Source organism: Leopardus geoffroyi, chromosome A3 (genome assembly GCF_018350155.1).
Source record: "Leopardus geoffroyi isolate Oge1 chromosome A3, O.geoffroyi_Oge1_pat1.0, whole genome shotgun sequence".
In the NCBI taxonomy this organism is placed as follows: Eukaryota; Metazoa; Chordata; class Mammalia; order Carnivora; family Felidae; genus Leopardus; species Leopardus geoffroyi.
In genome coordinates this window covers 62513245-62531952 of record NC_059336.1, presented here as the reverse complement: position 1 = coordinate 62531952, position 18708 = coordinate 62513245, and the positions used below count along the sequence as shown (strand labels likewise).

The following is an 18708-nucleotide window of genomic DNA, read 5'->3' as shown; positions in this document are numbered from 1 at the left end:
AACCTACTTCTGGCTTTGGGACAAGGTCATCAAAACCCTCAAGAGTGCAGAGGCCACAAAAGTCTTCAAGGGTCAGTCTGCAAGGCCGAAAGGCCTGTAGGCCTCTCAGGCCTCAGCCCTCAGGTTCTCCTTTTCTTTTTTCTTTTTGTATCAATAAAAGCATTTTTCTCGCCCGAGCACAACGTGGTACTGCTTCCGAGGTTCCAACAAAGAGCCATCCCCCCTAGCCCCCCCCCCCCCAAGAAAGCGGCAGTGCTCTGGGGAAAGAGCCGAGCATGCGAAGCCCGGCTAGTTTGCGGCAGAGGAGCGGCGAGACCAGGAGCGCAGGCCTGGGCAGCAGGAGAGCGGGCCGCGCGTACAACCCGTGAGCAGAAAGGCCCGCGGGAATGGCCGCGCGAGGAGAAGGGCGGGGCGAGCGTCCGCCCGCGGCTCCCGCGCTCAGGCGCAGCTCCACCTTAAGCGCGGGACCCCCTTAAGGGCGGGCACCGGAGCCGCGCTTCCAGAGGCGGGGTCTCCCATGCAAATAAGGGGCGTGGGTCGGCGGGGCGGGGCGGGGCGGGAGGGGCGCTGACCTGACGTCAGGCCTACGGCCCGGGCAGTTGGCTCGGCGGCGGCGAAGCGGCAGGAGCAGCGGCGGGAGCGGGGCCGCGCGGCGGGGCGCGGGGAGCTGCGGCGGCCGAGCCGGAGCAACATGGCGCCGGTGGGCGGGGGCGGGCGCCGGGGCGGCGGGCCGGCCCGAGGGCGCCTCCTCCTGGCGACGCTGCTGCTGCTGGTGCTGCTGTGGGCGCGGGGGGCCCGGGGTCAGAGCGACCCCCAGCGGGGCGCGATCCTGGGCATGAGGCTGGCGAGCTGTAACAAATCGTGTGGGATGAATCCGGATGGCATCATCTTCGTGTCCGAGGGCAGTACTGTGAACCTGAGGCTGTACGGCCAGAGGCTGGGCTCCATCTCCAGCAACCTGATCTCCTTCACCGAGGTGGACAACTCCGAGGCCACCCACAACTCCACCAACTGCCCCGAGCTCACCAAGGACCTGGTCGTCCAGCAGCTGGTCAACGTGAGTCGAGGGAACACGTCCGGGATGCTGGTGGTGCTCACTAAGTTCCTCCGGAGGAGCGAGAACATGAAACTGTATGCACTGTGCACCCGGGCTGGGGTGGACGGGCCCTGGCAGAGGTGGACCGATAAGGACTCGCTGCTCTTCATGGTGGAGGAGGCTGGGAGGTTCCTGCCCCTCTGGCTGCACATCCTCCTCATTATGGTGCTGCTGGTGCTGTCGGGCATATTTTCTGGTCTCAACCTGGGGCTTATGGCCCTGGACCCCATGGAGCTGCGCATCGTGCAGAACTGTGGCACCCAGAAGGAAAGGCGCTATGCCCGGAAGATCGAGCCCATTCGGCGCAAGGGCAACTACTTACTCTGCTCGCTGCTCCTGGGAAACGTGCTGGTCAACACCTCCCTCACCATCCTTCTAGACATCTTCATTGGGTCTGGACTCATGGCGGTGGCCTCCTCCACCATTGGCATTGTCATCTTTGGGGAGATTGTACCTCAGGCCTTGTGCTCCCGACACGGGCTGGCAGTGGGTGCCAATACTATCATTCTCACCAAATTCTTTATGCTTCTCACCTTCCCCCTCAGTTTCCCCATTAGCAAGCTCCTGGATTTTGTTTTGGGCCAGGAGATTGGCACTGTTTACAATCGGGAGAAGCTGATGGAGATGTTGAAGGTAACGGAGCCCTATAATGATCTGGTGAAAGAGGAGCTAAATATGATCCAGGGTGCCCTGGAGCTACGGACCAAGACCGTGGAGGACATCATGACCCAGCTCCAAGACTGCTTCATGATCCGCAGTGATGCCATCCTGGACTTCAACACCATGTCGGAAATTATGGAAAGTGGCTATACCCGCATCCCTGTGTTTGAAGACGAGCAGTCCAATATTGTAGATATTCTCTATGTCAAAGACTTGGCCTTCGTGGACCCTGACGACTGCACCCCCCTCAAGACCATCACCCGCTTCTATAACCATCCAGTGCATTTTGTCTTCCATGACACCAAGTTGGATGCCATGCTGGAGGAGTTCAAGAAGGGTAAGGCCTGATGCTCGCCCTCTCCGTTAACTGTCTTTGTGACACCTCTCATTTGCTTGCCTGTTTTGTGTCTGCTGGTCTTAGTGTTTTTGTGTGACTCTTTTCCTTTGCCCATCACTTCCTGTGCCTCTGAGGTGAATGGTATTTGGGACAGCAGGAACATTTCTAAGTGTCTGCTGTCTGCCAGCTACTGTGCTTTGTGCTTCAGGTGAATCAGAGCTGAGACACACTCGTGCACTTGGAGGGATAGAGCAAGGCCTCAGGGAGCTATTGAAGCAGGGCAGAGTAAGGCTAATGCCTTAAAAGAGGCCACGGACATTAGAGTGTGGAGCCCCACATCTGAGTGGGCTGAGGTGGGGAAGGGGCTGGGGACCTGGGAAAACCTTCACATGGGAGGAAGCATTTGAGGAGAGCCTGAAGATATGGGGAGACATGGTACTTGAGGCACGGGAAACCCCATGAGTTGCAGAGCACCTGATTGGGGTGGCAAAGGATGTGCTTGTGGCCCAGCAGATGGTCCTGTTGAGCTGGGTATATAGGCTCTGCCGCTCAGTGGTCAGGGGGGAGAGGCTGAGTCATCTGGGGCCTTTGGAAGAGCCTGCAGTCAGGGCAGTAAGCTTGCTTGGAGCTTGGAGCTTTCGGAAGTTTTGAGCAAGAGTGATGTTACTGGAGCTCCTAGCCCACAGAAGCTGAATTGGGAGGTCTCTGGTTTGCTCCCCACTCAGAACAGTGCCAAGTAATGCTTTCGACTACTCAGTAGAAGCAAGCACATCAAGTTTTGGTTATTGTTCTGTCTTTTTGCAGGCGCCAAACATAAGCTTCCCTCCTGTGGTCTGAGAATCTTCAGCTGGCCTTGCAGTGCCTTGTGTTTTTTTCTCACATGGGTTCTTGGCCAGTTCTCAGGTAGTTAGAGAGGCACTTGGAAGTTTTACTCACCAGCCTCAAAGCTCAGGACACACACCCCTTTCCTTACTTCCAACAAAACTTTTCCTCCCACTTCTGCCACCCAGAAGCCCTCAGTGGCAGTAAACAAGCCAATTATGGAGTAAAACCCTCCTAGGCCAAAGGGAATGAGGAGGCAGAAAGGGAAGCTCTTCATAAAGGAATGGTGGAAGGGACCAGGGATTTTGCTTCCTTTCCCCATAGGTAGAGCTCCTGCTGGCTGAGGCAGCCTGCCAGTTTAGGGCTGGGAGCACCTTCGGCACTCAAGCAGGGAGCAAGCCTCAGACGCTTGTCAGTCTATTATTTCATGAGAGTTGGGGAGAGCCTGGAACTGGCTAGGTCAGTGGTGGAGGGTGGGATTGGTAGGAGGAGGCCCTGCCAGGTTTAGTCTTAAAAGATGCTCTCTGGTCAGGGCCAGAGTGGGAGATTGGTACCCTCCCTTCATCGGTTTGAGAGAGTGACTTGTAGCATCAGATCTGAGAAGGACTTGAGTAACATGAGTCCAAGTGGGAGACAGTCTGGTAAGGTGGCTTCATCGCAGAGGGACTGAAGGGACATCTGGTGGTGATGGCACAGTGTGGGGGGAGCTTTGCAGGTCCAGGCCCTAGAATCTGTTTGTCCCAGGTAGCTGAGCCTGAAGAAGAGCAGTGAGGATTTGTGCCCCACCTTCACCCTGCAGCCTCTTGGCCCTGAGGACTTCTCCCATGTTGCTTGGTGAGGAACCTGGTTGGGACTCACCAGGGCGGCTTCCTGCTCACCACCTCTATGGTCCTTGGGACTGTTGCTGGTGACACACCCTACAAGCACGTTTGCATCGTTCATCTCGAGTCTGGAAACAGCCAGTGTGGATTGGCTGGGCTGGGCTTCCCAGCCCCTGATCGGCAGGGTTCAGCTCTTGTCTGGTGGGAGCTTCCTGGGGTTGGCAGGACCATCTTTGGACTCATCACATAAAAAAAGTATTACTTCAGGAAGCTGGGAAAATAGAGCTAGCATCTTTCGGCTCAGAGCTCTGCTGAGTGGAACTCTCCAGATGTACATTTTAGTTCACTAGACCTTACTTAACAGGGGCCAGTGGTCTGAACCTGAGCCCCAGCCCTCACCCTAGCCCTGGAGGGGGTGCTGCTAATTCCATGGAAATGCAGGCACAGTCTACCCAGTGCAGCATGAAGCCCTGGAGATGTGAGTGTGATATGATGGTCACTCCTAATGGACACATCCTCGGGCTTTGTGGTTCCGTCCTAACTCATTGCCACTCTGGGCTGCCCCCAATATGGCCTCTCCAAAATCTTTCCATCTGGCATTTACCTGTTAAGTCTGAGGCCCTCTAGGACACGGAAACACTTTGCATTTGCACCTTAAAAGATTTTCTTTACAAATCTGATGTTTGGAAGGCTTCTTTTTTAGCTAAGAAAAACCCAGTGAGCAAGCTTAACATGGCCAGCATTGTCGGCAGCATCAAAACAAGAGCTGGGTGCCTGCCAAGTGTGGTCAGGCATCTGCCTGAGGGTCTTTCTTATGCTTCAGTAGACTCTTCAGGATCTCCAAGTTGGGTGAGGGCCCAACTCTGACCTCTGCCAGAGTCTTTCTGCTCTGAGTGTAATCCTGTTTTAAGGTCATTTTGTCTCCTCCTTGTTCCCCAACATTATGAGTTCTGTGTGGGTAGGGATCATGCCTTATTAGTGTTTTCACCACTTAGTACCTGGCAAAGAGATGGGTCTGTAGTAAATGTTTGTTAAGTGAATGAATGAATGAATGAATGAACAACTAATGAATGACTGACTATCTGGCAAGCCCTGCTGGCCTTCTTACTGTTCCTTGAAGACACCAGGACACTCCCACACTAGGGCCTTTGCCCTGGCTGTTCTTCAGGCTGGAATGTTTTTCCCCAAACGTTACATGCCTCACTGTCTCCCCTCCCTCCTGTCTGCTTCAACTTTACCTTCTCAATGAGGCTTTCCTGTTGTCCCATTTGAAACTATAACCTTCCATCCTCCTTGACCTTCCTGATCTCTGCTACCCTGTGCTAATGTTTCTTTTTTTATAGCATAAATCACTTTCTAATTCCGTAATTTACAGATTTACTATGCTATTTATTGTCTGTCTCCTTCTATTAGAATATAAGTCCCAAAGAGCAGAGCTCTTTGTTTCGGTCACTGGTGTATCCCTAGGCCCTAGAATGGTTCTTGGCACATAGTAAGACATCTCAATAAAAAGTCATGGAATGAATGAATGACCTGTTAGATTTGAGACAGAATTGTCCCCAGTCCATAGGTATTAGAATTTTGAGGAGCTGGATAAGGGATAAAGTAAAATGGGTGTTGTGCTGTTATCCAGAGGACTTGATATTTCTAGTTGCATCAAGACAGGAGGAGCTCCTACAGTAACATATAATGGTTCACGGACTGAGAAGCTGAGAAGCAGAGTTTGGGGTCCTTTTTTTTTTTTTTTTAATTTTTTTTTTTAAATGTTTATTTTTGAGAGAGAGACACAGAGCGTGAGCAGGGGGAGAGGCAGAGAGGGAGACACAGAATCAGAAGCAAGCTTCAGGCTTCGAGCTGTCAGCACAAGAGCCCGATGCGGTGGTTGAACTCACAAACTGCAAGATCATGACCTGAGCTTAACTGGTCAGATGCTTAACTGACTCAGCCACCCAGGCGCCCCATGGGGTCCTTTTTTTTTTTTAATATTTATTTATTTTTGAGAGAGAGACAGACAGACAGAGTGCGAGCAGGGGAGGGGCAGAGAGTGAGAAGCAGGCTCCAGGCTCTGAGCTGGCAGCACAGAGCCCGATGTGGGGCTCCATCCCACAAGCCGTGAGATCATGACCTGAGCTGAAGCTAGACGCTCAACCAGCTGAGCCACCCAGGTGCCCAGAGTCTGGGGTCTTGAATGTGATGCATGGTTCCCCTTTCCTGTGCTTCAGTTTCTCTGAATAAGCAGTTTTTGGCCGTCGGGAGTATACATACATAGCTTCACTCATTAGTGTGAGTCATGAAGATGCTCCTACACACTTAGACAGGCTTGAGAAGTTAGTTGCAGACATGAGGCTGAGCTTCCCTTAGAGACTAAGGTAGAAGGTTACAGCTTCTCAGCTGCTCTGCCTCCCAACTCAAGGCATTTTTCATTAGATATTTATTGAACCTCATACTGTCTGTGCAAGACATGGGGCTAGGTGCTGCAGGACCTCAGGAGTAAGACTATGATTGGTTAGAGCTATAAGGCCACTGAGAGGCTCGTGCCATTTGAACCTTGGTCCTTTGACTTAAACCGACTTAAACCTCGACACTCGCCTAGAACTGTTTGCAGTACTGGGTGTTGTGGTTGGCTTTGTCTACAGCTTGAGATCTTAGAACAGCGGCTCCCTGGGCTACTCCTGGCCCAGTTGCGTTTTTCCTTTACCAAAGATCCTCTCAGACCCTGGAGGCAAAGTGAGGAATAAGCTCTCCCAAATCAGTCAGAAACTCCAGCCGCACAATGAAGCTCACCTTTCAGCCTTCTCCCGTCCTTTCCCTCTGTGATATTCCTGCCCTTTTCAGGCACTGTGCTCATTTGTAGGCATCTTATCTTTCCCCACCTACTTTATAACCATCTAGCCCCCTGTAAAGACATGGGTTTAAACTCCACCCACCCTGGTCACCGACCCATGAGATGACTTTGGACCTATTACTGACCTTGTAGAAAGTTACTGGGCATATGTATTGAAGAGAAAAACAGCTAGAAATATTTTCATTAAAAACTCCTCCCATGTTTCCATCTGTGCCACAGCACACTTCTCCCACGTACGTTTTTCTTCCTGAAACAACTTTATTAAGAAAAAACACTGCATAATTTTGCCTTTACTTTTGGTTCCTACCATCTGACACACTTTAAGTACCTTATTTCTCTTTGTTTCCTGGTTTGTTCCTTTGTTGCAATAAACATCTAATTTTTTGAGGCCTATGTGTCAGACACGGTGCTTGCTGTTGGGAATCAGAGAGGACTAACACAGTGCTGTTGACAGAACTCGCAGTCTACCAGGGGCACAGACAGGTAAATGAAGCTTACTGTGCACAGTTCTGGTAGGTGCAGTGGGGCTAAGGAAGGTCTAGGCCTACGAGATGCTTCTGAAGTCAGAATAACAGGACTCAGTGATCATTTTGGAGATGTTGGAGTCAGAGCCAGGAAGTAGTTGTGAACATCTGAGGTTTCTAGCTTGGGATTCAGATGGATGATGTTGTCATTTAACAGAAGTGGGAAGAGGAGGAAGCAAAGACAGTTTGGAGAATTGGGGGTGGTGGTAGTGGTAAAGTGATGTGACCCTTGATTGGACTCCTTTGTGCTCACCAGAGCTGCTCACACTTGAACGTGCACCTGAACTGCCTGGACATTTTGTTAAAATGCAGAGTTGAACTCAGTGGGTCTGGGGTATGGCCTAAGAGGCTGTATTTCTTTTCTTTTTTTTAATGTTTATTTTTCAGAGAGACAGACAGAGCACAAGCAGGGGAGGGGAAGAGAGAAATAGGGAGACACAGAATCCGAACCAGGCTCTAGGCTCTCAGCTGTCAGCACAGAGCCCGATGTGGGGCTCGAACCCACTGACCATGAGATATCATGACCCGAGCCAAAGCTGGGTGCTTGATGGACAGAGCCACCCAAGTGCTCCTAATCCTAAGAGCCTGTATTTCTGACAGGCTCTCAGATGATGGCCATTTTGCTGGTCTGGGACCACACGGAGCAGTGTGAGGGTACAATCCATCCAGGCAAGTGTACAGGTGAAAGTGCTTAGGTGGGGGCACTTGGGAGGGAGGCCAGAACCAGGGTTAAAGGTTTGGAAGTCATCTGAGAGCAGGCAGAACATGCAGAGCATGTAAAAGCTCGGTTAAAGTGACTCCTTGGAGAGATGAAAAAGAGCCAGGCAGGCGTGGTTTTGGGACCCTCCTGGGGAAACCAGATAGGGTGACAGCCAAGCATAGACTGGGGATGGGACAGTTAAGTCATAAGGTGCTGGGAGAGGACAGCCTCAAGAATGGAGAGCTGGGGCATCTGGGTGGCTTTGTCAGTTAAGCGTCCGACTCTTGATTTTGGCTCAGGTCATATCTCACAGTCATGAGATCGAACCCCGTGTCAGGTTCTGCGCTGACAGCACAGAGCCTGCTTGGGATTCTCTGTCTCTCCCTCTCTCTCTACCTTTCCCAGCTTGTGCTCTCTCTCTCTCAAAATAAATAAACATTAAAAAAAAAAAAGTGGAGAGCAAAGTCAGCTACACACCTGGTCTCTCACAGCTCCACCTGGAAATAGTCTCCAGCTGAGCTGGTGATTTGATCTTGAGAAGCTGCCAGGGAGCAAGTGTATCTGAGACGGTGACAGGAGCCGCCTGTTAGGGCAACGGTGCCAGCGGGGCAGCTGACAAAAATTGGCCAGGCTCCTCCTCACTTTCTCTTTGGTTAGGTGCTTGTGGGCATGGAGCATGGCCACCGTGGATAGGGAGGTATGGTGCTGGCCGGCAGGCAGCTGCACATCTCCCCGTCGCTGGCATCCTACAGCCTGTAGGCCAGGCTCCATAGGGAAGCCAGGACTGACGGCAGTTTCTTCAGCCTCTTGACAGATCACTTCCCACAGCTCTTACTTGTGTACTGGAAGGCACTGCCTTTTGTCTAAGCCCTAAGAGCTTAGATCGTACCAATCTAACATGCTGGTGTTTGCTTTTCAAAAGTCCTATATTTTCAGTTAGAAAGCCCAGTCCCAGAGTTTCCCTGAACACCTCTGGTCAGGACAGGGGGTATTGAACAGATGCTTAAATAGATGAGTGCACAGAAACACACAAGCACAGGACTGTGTCCTACAGGAGAATGGGTAAGGGGCAGGGCCTTTGGGGAAGCTGATGCCTTTCTTATCAGTAGAAGTCTGGGAAGGCATTCCAAAGGAGGTGGCATTCTAGCTGGATCCTCAAAGGTGCATAAGATGCAACATTTCCCCACTTCTGTGCCTCTTATTCTGGGAGATTTTGGACGAAACCACAGAATGAGAGATGAGTGTATTTGTCATTGATGCCAACTTAGGGTAAAACTGCTTCTGCAAATTGTGATCGCTCCTCAGCCCTTTCCGTGGATGTGAGAGTTCAGGAATTTCCCAGAGGCGCCTGAGATGGCCCTCAGCTAGGAGGATGGGGTGTAGCTGTCGGGAGCTGTTGCTGCTATTTGATCCAGCTGCCTGCTCTCCTTCTCTGAGCCGCTCTGTCTGCTGTCCAGTACAGCTGCCCTGTGACGAGTTGCTCGCCCATTCTGTCCCTCAGGTTACCCCTGTTGTCACGCCTGAGTGTGCCAAGACATCCTGTCGTAAAAGCCTTTGTGGCTACATAAAGGACTCCTGGCCCACTTCATAAACTGGAGTCTGGACTCCTCAGTTTATTCCTGTTCCATTTTTTATGTGATTTTCTTTTTACTAGTGGTTATTATAAACCAGATACATCTTATCGTCAGAACTTTAGGAAACAGAAAAATCTAAACAAAACAACCCATGAACCTGTAATCTGGAGAGAACTACTTTTTAATATTTTGATTTGTTATAATAATCTTTTTAGAAATTTACTCTAAAAATCCTGTCACAAGCAGCAAGATCAGAACCATTTTCTTTTTTTTTTTTTTTCTTTTTCTTTTGTGTGTGTGTCGGGGGGAGGGGGGGGCGGGGAGCTGAAACTTTACTTGCCCCAAATCCCATCCTTCCTGCCAAAACCATTTTCATTTTTATAGCCATGTAAACTTTCCCATTAGCTGCTCATATGTATTTTCACATGGAAACCATTGTCTACATACAATTTTGTGCCTTGCTTTTTGGAACCCAGTTTAGATTGGTTCTTCTGATTGCTCCTCCTGTAAGACATGAAATCCCTTTTTATCCCTGGGATTCTTGGGAGGAGTATCTTGGAGGATTTCCACAGACTGAGGGCTGGGCAGCACTGTGTGGCTGATGAAAAGGTGAGCCCAGAGGGCTGGGGTGTGCAGCTGCCAGGTTGGGGTGTGTGTGTGTGTGTGTGTGTGTGTGTGTGTGTGTGTGTGTGTGTTTAGTTGCCAGCCTGTTTTGCTGGGGGTTAAACCTGGTGTTGCTGGAGCATTCCCCAGAGGTTATAGTCAGAGTTGCTTCCATGCTGCAGGGCTGATTTACTGTGACCTGGGCAGGGTTCTTGAAAGACTGGTTTCCCCAGGCTCTCTGGACCGCCTAGTCTCTGGCCAGCAGGCAGCCAGGAGCCTTGGTTGGAAGGAGGCTCCATGCCCCCCATCCCAGTCAGGCTTACTCCCACACACACACATTCCTCCCCCCGCCAAATACACATAGGACAGGCTCACAACACACACACACACACACCACATACACCTCTGCCTCCACATGGACATGCTTAAACACACACCCCCTTCCTTACACGAGGGGGCAGATTCACTCATCCCTCCATGCAGGCTCTCACACACATACACATACACATGAATGCACACATGCACAGTCACCTGGAGTCCTGCTTTTTTTTTTTTTAAGTTTATTTTGAGAGAGAGAGAAAGAGAAATTCTAAGCAGTCTCTGCACTGTCAGCACTGAGCCTGATGTGGGACTTGAACTCATGAACTGTGAGATCATAACCTGAGTAGAAATCAAGAGTCAGATGCTTAACCGGCCGAGCCACCCAAGATGCCCCAGGAGTCCTGCTTTAAAATTAGTTCATCTAGGGTCACCTGGGTGGCTCAGTCAGGTGGTTAAGTGTCCAACTTCAGCTCAAGTCATGAACTCACAGTCCATGAGTTTGAGCCCCGCAAACCCCATGTCAGGCTCTGTGCTGACAGCTCAGAACCTGGAGCCTGCTTTGGATTGCTGTGTCTCCCTCTCTCTCTGCACCTCCCCCACTCACACTCTGTCTGTCTGTCTCTCTCTCTCAGAAATAAACATTAAAAAAAAATTTTTTTAATTAGTCCATCTCTCATCACACTTTCCTAAGTTGGTTTTTTTTTTTTTTTAAAGGATTTTTATTTATTTTTTTAGAGACAGAGTGAGCATGAGCAGGAGAGGGGCAGAGGGAGACAGAGAATCCCAAGCAGGCTCCGTGCTTAGTGTGGAGCCCCATTTGGGATTAGATGCCACGACCCTGGGATCACAACCTGAGCCAAAATCAAGAGTCATGTGCTCAACCGACTGAGCCACCCAGGCACACCTAAAGATTTTTACTTTTTTAAGTAATCTCCACACCTAACATGGAGCTCAAACTCACAATCCCAAGATCGAGTCACATGCTGTACCAACTAAGCCAGCCAGGCACCCCCCTAAGAGTAAGATTAAAAAGTGAGTAGATCTGGGGCTCCTGGGTGGCTCAGTCAGTTAAGTGTCCGACTTCACCTCAGGTCATGATCTTGCGGTTCACGAGTTCAAGCCCCACATTGGGCTCTGTGCTGACAGCTCAGAGCCTGGAGCCTGCTTCAGATTCTCTGTCTCCCTCTCTCTCTCTTCCCCTCCTCCGCTCATGCTCTCTCTCTCTCTCCCTCTCAAAAATAAACATTAAAAAATAAATAAATAGGGGCGCCTGGGTGGCGCAGTCGGTTAAGCGTCCGGCTTCAGCCAGGTCACGATCTCGCGGTCCGTGAGTTTGAGCCCCGCGTCGGGCTCTGGGCTGATGGCTCAGAGCCTGGAGCCTGTTTCTGATTCTGTGTCTCCCTCTCTCTCTGCCCCTCCCCTGTTCATGCTCTGTCTCTCTCTGTCCCAAAAATGAATAAACGTTGAATAAATAAATAAATAAATAAATAAATAAATAAATAAAAAGTGTGTAAAGTGAGTAAATCTACAGTGGAGTTTATTTCATGAAAGGCCCAAAATAGTCACTGACTCTTAGTCTCAGAAGTTTCTCTTTGGTTGCTGGTGATTTGGTTGTCCATGTTAATGACAGTATCCAGCTCAGAGGGTTGTGGTGAGGACTGAATGAGGTAAGGCATGTAAACTGCTTAGCTCAGTGCCTGGCACCATTGTCATCATGCAATAAATGTTAGCTATTTTAAAAATTATTGTTATTACTATCCAAAGGTGCCCCAGTTGGCACGGACACCAACTTGGGCCGTGGTGGTTCTCATATACTGGCTCAGGTGGCAGGCTGCCCCACTGTCCGGGTGTGGTGCCTTTCTTGGAATTCTGAATACATTGAGGTCAAAAGAGCCCACTATATAATTACATGCTAATTCAGATACCGTCTTATCTGGGCCCCTAGTGCATATCTTAAGGGTAACAGATGCCAGAGCTTAAGGAAAAAAAATATATGGAAGAGAAATTTCCAATTGGGGAGATTCTTCTCATTTACTGAATTATTTGTTTCTCTAAAGTTGGAGAAAGTTAAGCCTGCCATCCTGATTGCTAGCACATTTGGCGCTCCAACCGTGGGAGTTTAATCTGAGGATCCAGGAAACCAGGCAGGTCAAGGGGCAGGGCCACATTTCTCAGTTGCACCTCTACTTGGGTTGTTTCATGTCAGGATTCACCTGTTGCCTGCTCCCTCCCTGGTGCCCAGTTAGGGAGAGAAGAGGTTATGCTAGAAAAGCAGCAGAGAGTAGAGGGGTATCTAAGAGAGCAGAGCCTCCCCACGAAGGCCAATCTCCCCAGAAATGCCCCAGACCCAGAGCTCTGGAAAAAGGTTAAGTATGAGCAGAGAGCAGAAAGAAGGAAGAAATGCCTTCATTAATGGTTAACCTTTATTAAATACTTAATTAATCCTCCAAATGCTATAGATGGGAACTGAGGCTCAGAGAGGCTAAGAATCTTTTCCAGACTGTATGACAACTAACTGGCAACTGCAGCTGTTCCCTTCCAGAGGCCAAGCTCTTAAGCCCTGTTCCATGTCACTTTTCAGTAAGATCACGGATACTAAGAAAAAGATGACAAGATTGGGATATTCCGGTAACTCGAGGCTGGAAAATTTATTGTTAGTTCTAGATTTAAAAAAACAAAAATTCTTTTTTTTTTTTTTTTTTAATGTTTATTTATTTTTGAGGGGTGTGTGGAGGGGAAGAAAGAGATGGGGACAGAAGATCTGAAGCAGGCTCTGTATGACAGCAGAGAGCCCAATGCAAGGCGCTTGAACCCATGAACCGTGAGTTCATGACCTGAGCCAAAATCAGACGCTTGACCAACTGAGCCACCCAGGCACCCTGTTCTAGGTGTTTTTGTTTTGTTTTGTTTTGTTTTGTTTTGTTTTGTTTTGTTTGTTTGTTTTAATTGAGATACAGTTGGGCACTTGGATGGCTCAGTTGGTTAAGTGTCCAACTTAGGCTCAGGTCATGATCTCACCATTCATGAGTTTAGAGACCCACTTTGGGCCCTGTGCTGACAGCTCAGAGCCTGGAGCCTCTTTGGATTCTGTGTCTTCCTCTCTCTCTTGGCCCCTCCCCTGCTCACACTCTGTCTCCGTCTCTGTCTCTCTCTCAAAATAAATAAACATTAAAACAAAACAAGATAAAAAAATTTAAAAATTTGAGATACAGCTGACATATAACATTGTTAGTTTCGGGTGTACAGCATAATGATTCCATATTTTTATAAATGTTTGCCACAGTAAGTCTAGTTAACTACATCCATCACTTGCCACACAGAGATAAAACATTTCTTTCTCTCAGCACAAGAGATGACAACTTTTAAGATCTACTCTCTTGGCAAATTTGAAATATATGATACAGTATTGTTAACTATAGTCATTGTGCTGGAAATTACATCCCTAGAATTTATTTATCTTGTAACTGGAAGTTTGTACCTTTTGACCACCTTCTCCCATTTCTCTCACCTTCCATCTCCTGCCTCTGGCAACCACCTAGATATGTTTTAAAGTAAACTTTTCATTGAAGCAAAGTGCATAAATCATAAATGTATAACTTGATAGTTTTTCACAAAGGAATAGCTCTGTGTCACTGCCACTGAGCTCGGGAGATAGAACATTATCAACACCCTAGAAGACTCTTGCCATGTACCCTCCCAATCACTGCTCCTGTCCCCCCAATCATGATGGTTTAATTTTTTCTGTTTCTGAACTTTTATAAGTGAATCATCCAGTATGTGTCTTTTGTGTCTGGCTCCTGCTCAACATAAAGGTTATGAGTTTCATCCATGTTGTATGTAGCTCATTCCTTTTTATTGCTATATAGTATTCCATGATAGAAATATACTGTGATGTTGATGGACATTTGGGTTGTTTCCAATTTGGAACTATTTAAATAAGGCCACTAACAGGCGCCTGGATGGCTCAGTTGTTCAAGCATCTGACTTCGGCTCAGGTCGTGATCTCACCGTTCATAAGCCCACATCGGGCTCTGTGCTGACAGCTCAGAGCCTGGAGCCTGCTTCGGATTCTGTGTCTCCCTCTCTCTGTCCCTCCCCTGCTTGCACTCTGTCTCTCTCTCAAAAATAAATAAAACATTTTAAAAAAATTTAAATAAGGCCACTAAAAATGTTCTTGTTCATGTCTTTTGGTGATGTTATGTAGGCATTTCTGTTGGGAATATACCTAAGTGTGGAATTGCCAGGACATAGCATAGGCACAGATAAGACACTTTCCCAGAGTGCTCTTACAAGTTTACACTCCTGTCCCAACTCTGATATTGTCATCTAGGTAGGTGTGTGGTAGTATTGTGATTTTATGATACATTTCTCTAGTGACTGATGATGTTGAACACATTTTCATATGCTAATAAACATATGGGTTAGTGCCTTTCATATCCTGTTTAAGATTCTCTGCCTGTACACAAGTTAGGAAGCTTGTGTCCTGTGTTATTTTCTAGAGCTATAATGTTTCCTTTTCACACTTAGAGCTGTAATCCTTCTGGAATTTGTTTTTGTTCCTGAAGTATTACAGTTTGAATCTTTTTAAAAATCCGTATGGGTTATTTAGCTGGTCCAGTACCGCTGTTGGAAAAACTGCCCTTCCCCACTGAGCTGTGGTATATATATGTGTGGGTCTGTCCCTGGACTCTCATATTCCATTGGTCTCTGTCTTTCCTTGTTCAATACCACATTGACATAATTGCGGTAGTTTTCTAATATGTTTTGATATTTGGTAATAATTATTCTTTCTTGGTTCTTCTTTAAGATTATCTTGACTGTTCTTTAGCCTTTTTCCTAGGAATTTAATGGAATTGCATTGAATCTATAGATCCAACTTGAAGACTTGACATCTTTATAACGATGAATCTTCCAATCCATAAACGTGGTTACCCCTCCATTTGTTTTATAGCCTATTGATTTCTTTCAATAATTTTTTGTCGTTTTCTTTGTTGAAGTCTTACACATCTTAGATGTATTCCTAAGTATTTTGTGATGTTAAATGGTGTCTTTAAAATTGTGTTTTCTGGGGCGCCTGGGTGGCGCAGTCGGTTAAGCGTCCGACTTCAGCCAGGTCACGATCTCGCGGTCCGTGAGTTCGAGCCCCGCGTCAGGCTCTGGGCTGATGGCTCAGAGCCTGGAGCCTGTTTCCGATTCTGTGTCTCCCTCTCTCTCTGCCCCTCCCCCGTTCATGCTCTGTCTCTCTCTGTCCCAAAAATAAATAAACGTTGAAAAAAAATTAAAAAAAAAATTGTGTTTTCTAAAATGTTTGTTGCAAATTGTTCCGCCTGGGGGGTGTGCTGCAATTCAATTCTGATGGTAACCACCTGGAGTTAGCATTAGACCACGCCCCCCACACCTCCCTCACAGCCACCCACATGCTGCCCTTACTTCAGATGCCAGTCATAAGTCAGGTCTCCCCTCCCCCACTGCCCCTGACTGGCTATAAATTTAGGGTTCCCATGACGACCCCCCCTCTCAGGTTTGATGATACCCTAGAATGACTCCTAGAATTCAGGGAAGTGCTACACTTATGATTACAGTTTTATTTGAAAGGATACACCTAGAGTGAGGTCTGGAACAGGAACAGGCTTGGATGTGGAGCTTCCGTGGCCTGGCCGCATTGAGTTAGGGTGTGTCACCCTCCGGGCACATCAATGTGTTTTATGACTGAGAAGCTCCACTGAGCTTTGGGGTCCAGAGGGTTGGGTTTGTTTGTTTGTTTGTTTTTTTCCTCTCCCACCCTCCCTGAGGGTGTGGACTTTTTATCAGGATTTCATTACCTGGGCATGATTGATTAAGTTATTGGCCACATGATTGGACTCAGTCTCTAGCCCGCTGCCTTCCCTGGAAGGCAGGACACCTGAAAGTTCTGACCCTCTAATGCTTGGTTTTACTGGTGACCAGCCCTGCCTTGAAGCTACCTAGGGGCCCACCTGGAGTTGTTCATCAGAATAACAAAGCCACTTCTATTTACTCAGGAAATTCCAAGAGTTTTTGAATCTCACTTTGGGAAGCCAGAGTCCAAGACCAGATATGTTCTTCTTTTTTTATTATGTTTATTTATTTTTGAGAGAGAGAGAGAGAGAGAGAGAGATCTGGCCTGTGTACATGAGCAGGAGAGGGCAGAGAGAGAGGGAGAGAGAGAATCCCAAGCAGGCTCCGTGCTGTCAGCACAGAGCTGGACACAGGGCCCAAACACACGAATCGTGAGATTGTGATCTGAGCCAAAGTCGGAAGCTCAACTGACTGAGCCATCGAGGCGCCCCCAGATGTATTCTTTATAATATAACACGAGTATGGATGATTTTTGTATAGTGACCTTGAATCCATTGGCCTTGCTAAATTTACTCATTAATCCTAATAGTTTATTTTAAGTTCTTTTGGATTGTTTGCACTCATAATTATGTTGCCTGTGAACAATGGCAATTTTATTTACTTCTTGCTAAACCTTCTACATTTTATATCTTGTTCTTAATTTCATTGGCTAAGACATCTAGGAGTGTGCTGAACTGGTGACAGGGGCATCCTTGCCTCATTCTAGGTCTCGGGAAAACTTTCCAAATTTATCACTAGATATGATTTTGCTGTAGTTCTTAGGTAGAGTTCCTTTATCAGATCAAAAAAGTTTCCTTTCTTTTCTAGTTTGCTAAGAGTTTTTATAACAAGTAGATGTTGAATTTTATCAAGTGCTTTTTAAATATATGTTGAGGTGATTGCATGATGTATCTTCTTTATTCTGAATTACACTGATTGAGTTTTGAATGTTCACCCATAAACATTTATTGCATAACTGGACTAAACCTCACTTAGTCATGATGTATGATCCTTTCCACACATCATTGGATTTGATTTGCCAATATCTTTATTTAGAATTTTGGCACCTGTGTTCATGAGAGAGAGAGGTCTAGAACTGTTTTTTTCAGCCAGTAAACAAACTACCAGGGAGGAAGATTTATAAGATTATCTCAGATATTTCTATTAGGGTTTTTATTTTTGTTTTGTGGCAGAGAGAAGAATTTTTTGGTAATTAAGTCCTTTTTCCTCTTCTAAGTAATAGTCCAGTTTGGGTGAACAAGTTTGAATATTCCAAGTAATATTCCTGCCCTCTTCCTCCCCCTCCCCTGCTTCTACTTGTAACACAATGAGCCCTGCATCAAATGTTGCTGCAGTTTTTCTCCCTCTTCGGGTTTTGATGTGAGGTCTAGGATGATTTTTATAGTTCATAAACATTTGGACATGGTGTATGGTTACCAGTTACCAGCAAGGTTCACCAAGGGAGAAAAAATGCTTTTTGTGTGTGTGTGTGAATGGGATAGGATTACTAGGTTAGTAAAGTTAGAAAGCTAGCCCCAGGTTTAATGTATCTTGATGTCAGTCAGCTAAGCATTTAACAGAATTTCCTATATCTTCATGACTAACATGGGGCATGTGGGCTCATTAATAATAGTCCATCTTGGGGCGCCTGGGTGGCGCAGTCGGTTAAGCATCCGACTTCAGCCAGGTCACGATCTCGCGGTCCGGGAGTTCGAGCCCCGCGTCAGGCTCTGGGCTGATGGCTCAGAGCCTGGAGCCTGTTTCAGATTCTGTGTCTCCCTCTCTCTCTGCCCCTCCCCCGTTCATGCTCTGCCTCTCTCTGTCCCAAAAATAAATAAATGTTGAAAAAAAAATTTAAAAAAAAAATAAATAAATAAAAAAAAAAATAATAGTCCATCTTTTAGATTGATTCGACTGTAGGTTATTAGCTGGTTGCACAAACGGGGACAAAGAACAGGTGCCTCACAAGGCAAGAAGAGGTATGATAAGGAAGGGGCTCCTTCTGGGTGGGGGGCTGGAGTGGGAGGCCAGATGGCCCTAGAGTAACAGGGGACAAGGCCAGAGGTGCTACTGAGAAAAGACGACTAGTGGAAAGAGGGAGAAGCAGTTTGCTCTAAGGGTCCAAAGTCGAAAGGAGGCTGGTGGTGCTGACAGATGGCTGGGAACCTCCTTGGCACCCCCTGATCACTTGCCTCTGCCTTCCCACACTCAGGGAGGTATTGTCAGCTGGGCCAGCATTTTCTCTCCACTTCATTTTCTTCTGCTGCACAAAATAGCTCTAGTTCTGTGTATTCCTCCCTGCCTTCTAACTCCCTGGCTGAGGCGTCCAGGAGAGATTTCCACATCTCCAAGACAAAGACATCAGCGTTAGATCTGACCTCACTTCTCAAGTAACTTTAAGAAACTTAAAAGAAAATAAACAAAAACCTATATTTTGACCCAGTGATTCTCCTTCTAGAAACCTGAGGGAGACAGATATAACCAAGTATATTTATTGCAAGGATTTTCGTAAAGGCAAAAAAAAAGGGGGGAGAAGGAAGGGCACAATT

At 47.5% G+C, this 18708-nt stretch overlaps 2 protein-coding genes across 4 annotated transcripts in view; one reads left to right on the top strand and one right to left on the bottom strand.

Moving 5' to 3' along the window:
• Positions 1 to 674, bottom strand: part of LMAN2L (lectin, mannose binding 2 like) — an 80447-nt gene extending 79773 nt beyond the window's left edge. Inside the window, exon 1 of the mRNA XM_045445857.1 lies at positions 573 to 674. The gene's annotated coding sequence lies outside the window, so the exon portion shown is untranslated. The remainder of the gene's footprint in view (positions 1 to 572) is intronic.
• The window catches only part of CNNM4 (cyclin and CBS domain divalent metal cation transport mediator 4), a 40941-nt gene continuing 22905 nt past the window's right edge, over positions 673 to 18708 (top strand). For 2 of the 3 annotated variants that reach the window (XR_006703414.1, XM_045445846.1), the window contains exon 1: positions 673 to 2093. Coding sequence is in view for 2 of the 3 variants with exons in the window: in XM_045445846.1 (XP_045301802.1) it covers positions 692 to 2093 (1402 nt within the window). In the remaining variant the exon portion in view is untranslated. The remainder of the gene's footprint in view (positions 2094 to 18708) is intronic. The other variant, XM_045445847.1, reaches the window with a different exon arrangement.